The sequence below is a fragment of the Solanum tuberosum genome, unplaced genomic scaffold (genome assembly GCF_000226075.1).
Source record: "Solanum tuberosum cultivar DM 1-3 516 R44 unplaced genomic scaffold, SolTub_3.0 scf00287, whole genome shotgun sequence".
In the NCBI taxonomy this organism is placed as follows: domain Eukaryota; kingdom Viridiplantae; phylum Streptophyta; class Magnoliopsida; order Solanales; family Solanaceae; genus Solanum; species Solanum tuberosum.
In genome coordinates this window covers 696,596-708,452 of record NW_006239211.1, presented here as the reverse complement: position 1 = coordinate 708,452, position 11,857 = coordinate 696,596, and the positions used below count along the sequence as shown (strand labels likewise).

Sequence of the window (11,857 nt, the reverse complement as noted above, 5' to 3'; positions counted from 1 at the left end):
AGTAGAGTCCGCGACATGTCCGCGATGCGGACCAAACTTTTGGCCCTTGGTGGAGCTAGTCCGCGACGCGGACATGCACTCTCTAAGCACAATCTCAAGCTGCCTTGGCCAAGGTTTGGGTCCTATTCGGGGACCCTTAGGGTGGCCCCCGGGGTTTCGTATCCGAACGTTTTGACCCTGAAAACATTTATTAAGACACTAGGGTCACCTCTACTGATTTTAGACTCCAAACAACACATAAAAACATGAACAACATAGTAGAACACACCAACACGTAAAAGACTAGTTTCCGAACGTCTTGGTCGTCCCTTGATGTTTGACTTCCAAACTCTTTAAAACTGACTAAAAAGGCTATTCTTCATTATTTTAATAAGTTATTAATGCATAAAACTCATGTGAGGCTCTACTTTATCCTACTTTATTTTGAGTGTCGTTACACATAAAGCTTATAACCAAGCAAAGAAAGGGTAATCAACAGAAACGTAATACAAGGAACCATCCGAAGACCTACCATCAGTTAGTAATCAAGTGTCTAATCAAAATAATAGTACACGAATTTTACAAATACAAAATAAGTATAGGCTATCTTTGAATACAATATAAAGAATAAGTGTCGCGCCTCATTTTTTGCAAAATGGGTTTGCAATGACGTGACAAATCTTTTAGGATTCTTTCTAGTAGTGTCGTCATGCTGTCACGCCCCATTTTTTCACAAAATGGGTTGTTCAACAATGTGACAACTCTTTAAGGATTTAATTTAAAATAGAGTCACCACCTAACAAATTAAATGTGTGTTTGGGAACCTAACTAATACTAAATTAATTTTAAAGGGTCAACGAACCAGTGATCAATGTTCAAATTACCTCAAACAGAAGGTGTTAAGAACCTTTTGAGGTCCACAAATGTAGATCCTAGTCGTATCTCATACATTTTTGTGGGGGTTATACATGTGGCAAATAAGGTCACTATTTATTTATTTATTGGTAAATTAAATTAAGTGATAGAGATAGAAAATTAATTATAAGACAAGTCGGAAATAAACATGAAAACATAAATAGAGAAGATAATCAAGAAGATAGAATCATTATTTTTATCAAAAAAAATATTATTTTAAATTAATTATTACCCTAAATAAATACAAATAATAAATATAAAAGACAAGAAAAATGAAACTTAAATCTAAAACTATCCTTCTCGGATCAACGTCCGGCTTATTAATCGGAAGGCAAATTAGAGTTTATCATTTTTTGCTCGAGTCAACTTACATCATTTCTAAAAGGGCCTATCTACCCCTACTCCCTCCTAAGTTCATTTATTATTAAAATCCTAAAGCAAACTAAAGAAATCATAAAACTAGACGTCCTAAAAGGTGTCTCGCGTCCCAACTTAATGCCCAAGAGACATTGGGATAACTAAATGGTAGGTTTTAGACTTAAACAAATCATAAGATTCCTAATTAGACCTTAAGCGTCAAGCAAAATAGGTAGGACAAAGACTTAGCACATAAAATCTTAAATGGGCCTCTAATTTAGCTATTTAGCATACTTGAAAACACAAATAAGTAGTGAAGGATCATGATAGAGTTGTGTGTGCATACATAATCAGATATATAAGTCATAGTGCAAAACTTGAATAATGTGGAAGCAAAGTGAGACAATAGGGACAATTTTAATAGGCTAATTGTAATTAAAGAGATACATTTATGAAAATTTTAGTTATTAGCATGCTAGCTTTTCATAATGCATTAAAACTTATAGGCATGATGTCCATGTGAATTAATATATTGAAAACTGTTTAACAAAGGCATATGGACGTGATATCTAATTAATTAACATGATAAATATATTACATAATTCATATAGACATGGTTTTATACAGAGTAATTCTCAAAACTTGACAAAGGCCATTTTAAATATGTTGTGATAAAAATCAAAACGATAATCCTAAATTATGATACCTAACAAAGGGCACGTTATAACTAGTTAGGCTTTTAGACTATTTCAACAACACAACAACAAGTTGATTAGCAATTGGAATGAGGGGAGCATGTAATAGATTTATTAAAGGTTTTTACTAAGAAGCAATAGTGGCACATTTTCATAATTATAAAAGTATATGTAAGAAGGACTTGATTACACACTGGTAGTGGACCATTAATCCATGCTAAGATTAAGCAATTAATATGCTGATAGTAGACCATTTTTCTTTAAATACTATATGTGAAAGTAAACAATATTAGGTAATATTCATGATAATAACAGTAGGCAGAATACTCTTAATTAAACAGAGTTTGTGAAATTACCCTGAAATTGCCTTTAAATTAACATTTAAAATTGGGTCCTAGCAGAGAGTTAGTGGCACATGATTTTATATGTTTAAATAGTTAACACACGTAGGGATATTTATGTACTAAAGCCACACATAAATTACGACAGAAGATAAACACAAGTAGCACGTTAGTTCCCCTCCCCCTTAGATAGTCCCCAAATATTTAATATATACAGAGAGTAGAGTTTCGTTACATTATTTTTACAAGTCAAAAGTAACAAGTAATACAAACGAATAAAAATTTAAGCAAAGTTGACTCCATCTGGTAAGCCCCATCCACGGGTTCTCTTAAATATGTCTTTAAACTTCATATTAAACTATAATAATATTGCAGACAGTTATATTCATGTAGTCAAATAAAATAACAATTAATAATCTAAATTTTCAAAACAAAGACTTCACATATCAATCAAAAGATATGAAAAGGTGAAACATATCTAATACTAGGCAAAAGTAAAAGAAAACTCACTTGGACGCTTCCTTTAAAGTTAATATGAATTTGTGCAAAAAACCTTAAAGTAATACTATACTATATGCAAGTGTTAAACTTATTCTAGTAAGAATTACTAACCGGATACGTAGATAAGTTACTAAGCAACGCAAAACTTGATATGAAAGCTCGAAGCCAAACCTCGTGTAGTAGCCAAAATGAAGAAACTTCTTTCAGTAATACGCCAGAATCTTTAGTGCTTTTGAGAGTATGCTCAAATGAGAAAGTAAAAATGTGTTCTCATGTCTAGAGTGTAAAAAAGTCTCCAAAGAAGAGCATTAGGCCATGCTTATATATAAAAGACTATAGTCAATCATAGACATAATGAGAGAAATCTGGAAAAAATCAATCAAAGAAAAATTTATCCTATTAAGATGAGCAAAATCAGTCCAAGCCAAAAATTAGATCAGTGTTACTATAAATAGGTTAAGAAATTCACCCAAATAAATCAATTAATCCTGCTATATTTTACCATGAATAGCACGAGTAAATCTCATGCTTATGAATAGAAAGCAGTAAATCATAATTAAGGAAAAGAAAGCATACTAAAATTTACCAAAATCATATATGTACGAAACTAAAATTTAATAAGGAAGACATAACATCAATAGTTGTCCAAACATGTTGTTACTGTCAAAAGGAAAGACTTAAGCTTATTAAAGTGACCAAAGAGTACCCAAATATCAAGTTCTTAACATAATCATTCTTTTAAAAGTGACAACCTTACCACAATTAACTTAAATTACGGAAATATTCTAAATCAACCAATGCGATGGAACTAAATGGAAGAGTGGAGCACAATAATATCAATTACATATCAAAGTTACTTAAAATAACCAAATACTAACAATATTTCTAAGCATTTTAAGAATCAACAAAAGCAAATCATGTAAAACTATATCAACTCGAATTTCAAAGGGAACAAATCAATAACAACACATCTAATGGATTATTAGAACATCATTTGAATGGAGAAAAAACGGAGAAATAGCAGATTGGTCATAGATGAACCCCGACTATACAAATTCTCAAGAATCGAAGTTTCAACACAAGAAGCCTAAAAACATAAATGGTAATGAACAAGATAAATCAATGAATCTCAAACTTAACGAATCAAAAACAGAGAATTGGAGGGAAGAGGTGGCACTTAGGTTAGAGGAACATACCTAGGACATTCCTAAAAATGATCTGTCTTAAACAAAATGGATTCGTGAATCTTCCGATCGATCTAGTTACAATCATTGTGGTGCCGTAATTACTGGTGGAAAAGAGCTTTGTTGTTGGTCTCTTTTGTCAATGAAGATGACCGGAGAGCAAGGAGAGGGAGGCAGAGGAGACCGGAAGGGGAGAGAGGCAAGAGAAAGGGGCGACTAGTGGTCTTCGCTAGAGATGGGGTGAAGAAGTGGAGGGAATGGGAGAGATAATGGAACAGAAGGGGACGGAGAGGGTGAAGCGACACTTGTTTCTCGCCGGAGATGGCAGTTCATGGGGGGGTTCTGCCTGTGGAGCTTTGTCGGAGCCTGTGAAAGCGGAGCGGTGGCGTAAGAGAGGAAGAGACAAGGAGAAGAAGCGATGGTTTTCTTTTGGGAAGAAGGAACGTGTATTGAGATAAGGGCTTAGTTGTTAGGGTAATAGAAAAGGGAAAATAGTAGGATTTAATCATCCGCTGGATTGAGAAGGTTGTGATTAATTTGGAATTAAAATTGGAACAAAATAAATTAAAATTGACAAATTCTTGTATAGGATTTGGCGAAAAATTAAATGAAGAATGCTAGAATTGAAATAAATTGGAAAGAATAGGTTATGATTTAAATAATTTGGAGGAAGATTAAATTGATCGTTATTTAATTAATAAGATATAATACACATATTTAAATAAAAGAATACTAGTAAATTCTTACATAAATAAATACACTTAATATATTATCCACCTGAAAAAGATACGTAAAGCTTTGAAAAACAAAATAATTATTTCAAATTTAGCAATTGATAAATATAATAATAATAATTTTATAAAATATGAATACTAAAGTATATATAAAATTTATAACGTAAATTCAAGCATATAATTGAAAAAAGTAGGTTTTGAAATATATTTATTGAATAGCAATCTAGAGATGGATTATAGGTCGGTCAAAAATGGATGTCAATATATATATGTATATATACGAAGTCTAGCCAAAACAGATGGAAACTAGTAACTCCGAACGCCAAGATCTCATCCTAGTATTCGAACTCCAAGTTGCTCCGCACGACTCCAAATCAAGGGTAATAATCCAAACTTGTATGGACGTGATGTTCCACTTTACTTGTGAGTGTTGTTGTTCAAGGCTTTTTGGTCTCTTCTTTGATGTTGTTCTTTATAACTTTTTGTAATTTAGCAAATTTCATTACTTCTGACCAACTATTTCTATGGAGATTTTCTTAGACTTCTTTCTTATACTTAAAATCTCTCTATGACTCATAATTTTTGTATAACAAAAACAAAAATTAAAAATATAGCACTTTAAGATTTCGGAGGAACACTTTGTCTTAAGATTAAATGTTTTTGATAATGTAGTGTATGTATCGAAAATATGAATATTACCGAATGATCATGTGTAAGCTTAATAAAATAGTTCAATTCCGTGCGAAGTAGGTAATTTACCTAGTATTTATAATAATTATGTTAAATTTTTTGACTAATTAGCTAATTTTTCTATTTTAATCCATCCCATTTCAATATTTTTTATTTCAATCCAATCCGTCAATTTAACGTCTGTGTGACTATGAAAACTAAAATAGGAATATGTTAAGAGAGTAGATTTGAATATGGGCACAGCAAAAGCCCCTATTCTTCTCAGTAGCCGACCAAGCTTTTGTAATATTGTAGCGCCGAAATCAGGAGCAAGGAGAGCGTTTCCTTCTCGGCCACTGACACAAATGGAAACCGGCGGATTAGACTCCGACGGCCGTACGTTTAAAAACGCGGAGGAGATGTGGAGAGAAGAAGTAGGGGATGGTGATCCCCAGAAGAAGTTCCAGTGGTACAACAAAGGCATAAATTACTGGCAAGTAAGAGACCCTTTATTTAGTGAGAATTCATATAAGCTACTCCTTGTTGCATTCTCTTTTTGATTTTGATTTGTTGGTATGTGAAGGGCGTGGAAGCCACAGTGGATGGAGTGCTGGGTGGATATGGGCATGTGAATACGCCTGATATAAAGGCAAGTGAGGATTTTCTCAACACCATTTTGGCTGAAAGGTTCCCTGATGCTGGAAGAGGCCGCCATCTCGTAGCTCTCGGTACTCCTTCCATTCTGTTTTATCTCTTAATCTCAGTGGAAAACTAATGAGAACTCAGTATTTCATCGTAAGATTAAGTGTATTTCTTGGCAAAAACTCCCCAAATAAGTCGGACTTCTACTCTGTTTGGCACAACAGAAAATGTTCCCTAGTAAAATATATTTTACAACGAGAGTGTTTTTCAGTGTTGCGCACAATATGGGCCTCAAACCTTGCTACACATAAAGCACAGTATTAAGTGGAAAAGGGTAAAGGGTCGAGTCAATTATTCGCCGACTTTCAAACTGTACAAATGGTTCTCAGGAATTTCTTGCTTATCAAAAAAATATGTTTTTCAATGTTTAGTTACCTTGTCATAAAAGTTACTTTCAACTATAAATATTCCAACTCATATTCAATTTTACTTGTTTCAATAAACATTTGGATGTTGTTGTCAACAATTAATATCTAGAAATATCATTAAGACATTATTCTCATCCCCTTCATACACCTTGTACAATGCCCACAAATTAGGTATGCTTATATCTAAAACATTGAAAAATGATTCAGAAAATAATTTCAACAATAACAACTAGTATGTTTCTATCCCAAAAAGTGCCTTGGGCTGTATGAATCCTCACTGCCCATCTACTCCACTTAAATTCATCTCAAAGACTCAAATCAACAATATGCAAAATAAAAATAAAATATTTTCTACTGGCATAAGAATTTCTAATAGGGATAAAAGACTCTTAAAAAACCAAAGACTGAGGTTCTGTGCCGTGCAAATGAATCCTGGTATTTAAGTAAAGAAAGCCAGAGGGAAGGGACCATTATCTCAAATTTCAAAAGGTTGCAGTTGAACTATAAGGGTTGGCACCCGATAGATTTCCTGGTCATGAAAATGAATTTCCACCTAATTGGTATTGCCTATACAAAATTTTCCCATTGTGCCTTATCTTTTGCTATGTTTGTGCTGATTCGAAGATTGTAGGTCTTTCGAGACAACTTCCTTTCATGTGATTTTAGGTCTACCCCGTTGTCTTTTTACATCTTCACTCTATGGGCTGGTTTATCTGAAGGTTGACACAAGGCTTAACCAAACCATTTTAAGTAGACATTCTATCATTTTATCCTCAATTTGTGCTACTCACACCTTTTGGCTTATATGTTCATTTTTTATTTTGTCTAAACTTCTATGGTCGCGCAATCATCTAAGTATCCCACGTATGCGACACTCATCTTATGGATGTGCTGGACTTAGAACCCAATATTCACTCCCATATAACTTTGCTGGTCTTTCGTAAATTTGCCGTTAACTTTGGTAGGCATCTTTGCATCATACACACTCTAGTAGCATTTCTCCTTTTCAACCATCCGATTTTGATTCTATATGTAGTAGCATTTCTCCTTTTCAACCATCCAATTTTGATTCTATATGTAGTAGCATTTCTCATTTTCAACCATCCGGTTTTGATTCTATATGTAACATCTCCATCTATCATTTCATTCTCTTGGAATGATGACCCTAGATATCTGAATTTTCTTAACTTGCTAGGAAGCAGGATGTAACTGACTGCATGGCCATCCCCTGCAGGTTGTTTGTATCTTTTTAGTACCATCTTGGTACATTCTTAATAAACCATTCCTTATAAAAAAAAAGAACCACAATCACATCTAATATCACCTCAAAGTTATGCTTCTTATGTTGACTAAGAAAATAATGTCGTTTGAAATATTTACATCAGAAATTTTTTTTCATGGAAGAAATTTCTCCACCCTAAAGCACTCAAGACTAGAACTTTATACCATTGCTATCTCTACACCATTACTAAAGGGCAGAGATGAAGTAGTCTCTTTGATTTAAATTTGTTTCGACAAACTTGTTACTCCCTCTGTTTCATTTTGTGTGAAATATTTTCCTTTTTATTTAGTCTCTTAGAAAAGAATAACACCTTTCTAAATTTGGAAATTTTTAGCTTCAAACTTCTCATTCTGCCATTGCTATCTCTAAACCATTGCTAAAGGGCCAACCGGCCAAGTGAAGTTGTCTCTGAGTTAGAATGTTTGGACAAATTTCTTACACCATCTGCTTAGTTTTATGTGAAAATCTTTCCTTTTTATTCTATTTCAAAAAGAATAATATCTCTCAGTATTTAGAAAAACTTTAGCTTCAAACTTTTCTTTTTTGCCTTAATGATATGCTCTTGTAGCCATAGAAATGTCATGACATATTGAAGATCACAAGTTCTAAGGGTACTACGCTAGGTGCCAAAAGTGTCTCTTATTACTAAAAACTCCGTGCCCGATCAAAATTTGCCATATAAATTGAAATGGAGGTGAGCATTAGACAAACTTTACTCTGCTATCAAGGTTTCTTAAGAAAACTCATAAACTAACTTCTGCAGCCTATCTACACCTCAGTACACAGTTTAAAAAAGAACTTGAGCATTACTGAGGACTTATTTGCTGATTTTAGTGCCTATGAGAACTCTTTGTTTGCTTCAAATTGCAAAATTGATAACAATTGTATATCATATTTTTCAAGTTTATTGGTTTATAATGTGTGGGCAGTTTGCTTCAATTCGTGCAGATTGTGGATCTGGCATTGGAAGGATTACTAAAAATCTTCTTATACGATATTTCAATGAGGTATATACTATCTTTTTGTGTAAGTATATTGTGTTTTACTGTCGAAGAAGATAATCTAACATTTTGATTTTCTTGAGAGATGTTATGTTAAACTGCGGTTTAAAGGAATTCGGTAAACTTTCTAAGTATTCACCCAGCGTGGATTAACCTTCTAAAAACTATCTAGGCTGAAAACAATAACACCATCCTATGGTCTGGGTTGTCTTTGGCTGATAAATGGTAGATTTTTCACAGAAATTATATTCGGGAATATAAATTAATGAATTCCTGATTAAGTAGAAAACTAGAAGTACGGTAGGCGGACTCTGCGGTTCACCTCAAGAATTCCTTACCATCATCCTTTAAGTGAGGTTCTTTGATGATTAATTCATTTGGTATCTACGGTAATGGGGAGAAATATTCATGATTCATCCATCAGTCGCTACTAAATGAATTGGATAAGTTGGTTGATATGAAAAATACCTTAAGTTCAACTTAAACGTTGTAAAATTTGAACTAAGACAACTGATGTATCAAATAATTTTTATTCCTTTCTAAGGTATAAGCTTATTACATCTAACTTTTGGTGAATACAATTGTTTTGACTTAGAATTCAATTGTGCATATTATATAAGCATTACACTACAACAACTGTGCCTCTAGTAGGGTCGTGTATGAATCCTACGAACCATGTTTCTCCATTTAAACTCATTTCATGCAATAATCATCATACCCAAGAAGACCCAATCAAAATTCCAATTAATTCTTTAGAGCCTTTTGTAAAGAACATACTTCTTACCAGAAGAGAATTTTGGTTACCCTAGTTTGGTCATCTTCGAAGGAGAAATAGAGAGTTATGATCAAGCTCAAAAGGGTCAGAAAAACAAAGGGGTGATGGGGGCGTTCTGGTTGTTCGTGATAACTCAGAGAAATACATGCAAGGGGTCAATAGTTTCTGCTGAAGAAACAATATCAATAGAACAGAGTATAGAGGAGGAAGATTTTTCTAAATCCCTGGCAGTGATTTACACTGAGGAAGATCCTGCTCCTTTACAAATTGTTAACAGTGCATTTGGCGGCAAAGGCATCAGGTTGGGTGCAATCCGACATGATTAAGTTGTGTCAACAGCATGGAGTTGACATCAAAGGGTGCAAAAAAGAAGCTTATGCCCTCTTGATGAAATTAGATCATAGAAGGGAGAGGGAGATGAAGCAGGGGGAGGGTTCTAAGGCCAATCGCAATAACATAGTTTTCTCCAAAGAGGTCAGAAATTTATTTTTTGATATGAATTTCAAGGACGGAGAACCAAGATCCACTGTGAGAGCTCTTACCATTGGTTATTAATGAAAGTTAAGATTGTATCTTGGAATGTAAGGGGATTAAATGGATGCAGTATGTGTTGACTGTAATAGAGTAATAAGGAGAACACTATCACATGAGCTGAAAGATACGAGAGACAGTTTCAATGGGACTTGGGTAGTATGTGGGGACTTCAATAGCACCAGCTTTCCATCCGAGAGAACCAATTGCACCAGAATAAGTGGAGTTATGACTGAATTTTCATCATGCATTGAAGAATCGGAGTTGGTGGATCCTCCTTTTATTTGGAGGATCTTTTACTTGGAGAAGAGGGGAAGATCTTGAGTGTGCATCCAGAATAGATAGATTTCTTCACCCCACTGTGTGGGGAGATGTGTTTTCTTAGATAAAGCAAATCAGTCTTATTAGACTAGCATCAGATTATAATCCCATTCTTTTGACCTGTGGGAAATGGGATTGGAAAAAGACCTACTTCAAATTTGAGACCTGGTGGCTTGAAGTGGATGGATTTAAGGACAAAGTAAAAGAATTGTGGGAGTCTTTCAGGGTGGGTGAAAGGCAGACCTGGTTATGTTCTTGCTATGAAGTTTAAAATGCTAAGGCTACGATAAAGGAATGGAGCAAATATAACAGGGGGAATTGGAAACAGAAAAAAGACGATATCCTTAATCAAATATCCTATCAGGAAACTGTCCGAGAACAGAGGCCACTCACAGATGATGAATTAGTGCAAAAGGCAAACTTGACATTGGAGTTTGAAGAGGTAACAAAAAAGGAAGAAATTGCTTGGAAGCAAAGGTCTAGGGTTCAATGGTTAAAACATGGTGATAAGAACACAATTTTCCCATAGAATTGCATCTTCAAATAGAGATTCAATTCCATGGAGCAACTTAAAGTGAATGTGAATGCCACTATTATCCAAGACCCAGAGAATATTAAAGAGGCTGTGCAAAACTAGTATAAAGATCTATGTAAGGAGACAGGAAGCTGGAGACCTGATTTTATAGTGCACGAGGCTGCAAGGATCACTGATGTGGAACATGCTTGGTTACAGAGAGCTTTTGAGGAGAAAGAAATAGTGGAATGCTTGAATATGTGTGCTGTGGAGAAAGCATCTGGTCCAGATGGCTCCCAATGGTGTTATATCAGACTTTTTGGAGTCTATTGAAGGAAGATGTCACCAACACCATCCAATATTTTCATTCGAATCAGGTCAAGTGTTTCAATGCAATATTCATTGCTTGATCCCAAAAACCTGGAGCCTCAGAGTAGTGTTTTGGATGGCGAGAGGCGACAAAAGGCGACAAGGGCCTGCCTCGCCACGCGGCGAGGTGCTCGCCTTTTTGAAACGAGGCGCCAATTAATACCAAAAATTAAAAATATTTAATTGCATATATAAATATTCAAAATCTCAATAGCAATAACATATATTAGCAAATATTTCAATTCAAAAACTAAAAGTAGATACTAACAGTCTAGAACTTTAAAGATCCAATAATTCAAAAGACAATACTAGAACTCTAAAAGTCTATTCTTCTTCAAAACTATCCAACTCTTGAAGATCAACATCCTCTACATCATTATATTGCTCCTCATCTTCTTCCTCCTCGTAGTCTTCATCAATTAGTGTCCGAGTCCTACTTGAAGTTGAACTTGTAGATGTAGTTTCTACTCCTTTGCCCTTGTCAAGTGCTCTTGATCTTGAAGAAAGTCCCCTAAGATGATAGATACTCTCATCAGCTCCAATTGCCGTAGCAACACTACCCCATGTAAGATCATCATCCTTATATACTAGTTCATCTTCTTGATCTTCGGGGCATCCA

At 34.5% G+C, this 11,857-nt stretch overlaps 1 protein-coding gene and 1 long non-coding RNA gene across 3 annotated transcripts in view; one reads left to right on the top strand and one right to left on the bottom strand.

Annotated features, from left to right (window-relative positions):
• Positions 1-4,485, bottom strand: part of LOC102580331 (uncharacterized) — a 29,640-nt gene extending 25,155 nt beyond the window's left edge. For both annotated transcript variants that reach the window (XR_001474986.1, XR_368240.2), the window contains exon 1: positions 2,900-4,485. This is a non-coding gene — a long non-coding RNA (uncharacterized lncRNA). The remainder of the gene's footprint in view (positions 1-2,899) is intronic.
• A 1,122-nt stretch (positions 4,486-5,607) lies between these two features.
• Positions 5,608-11,857, top strand: part of LOC102580009 (alpha N-terminal protein methyltransferase 1) — a 32,312-nt gene continuing 26,062 nt past the window's right edge. The window contains exons 1-3 of the mRNA XM_006359040.2: positions 5,608-5,872; positions 5,959-6,103; positions 8,676-8,734. Of these exons, the coding sequence (XP_006359102.1) occupies positions 5,630-5,872; positions 5,959-6,103; positions 8,676-8,734 (447 nt within the window). The 5' untranslated portion in view covers positions 5,608-5,629. The remainder of the gene's footprint in view (positions 5,873-5,958; positions 6,104-8,675; positions 8,735-11,857) is intronic.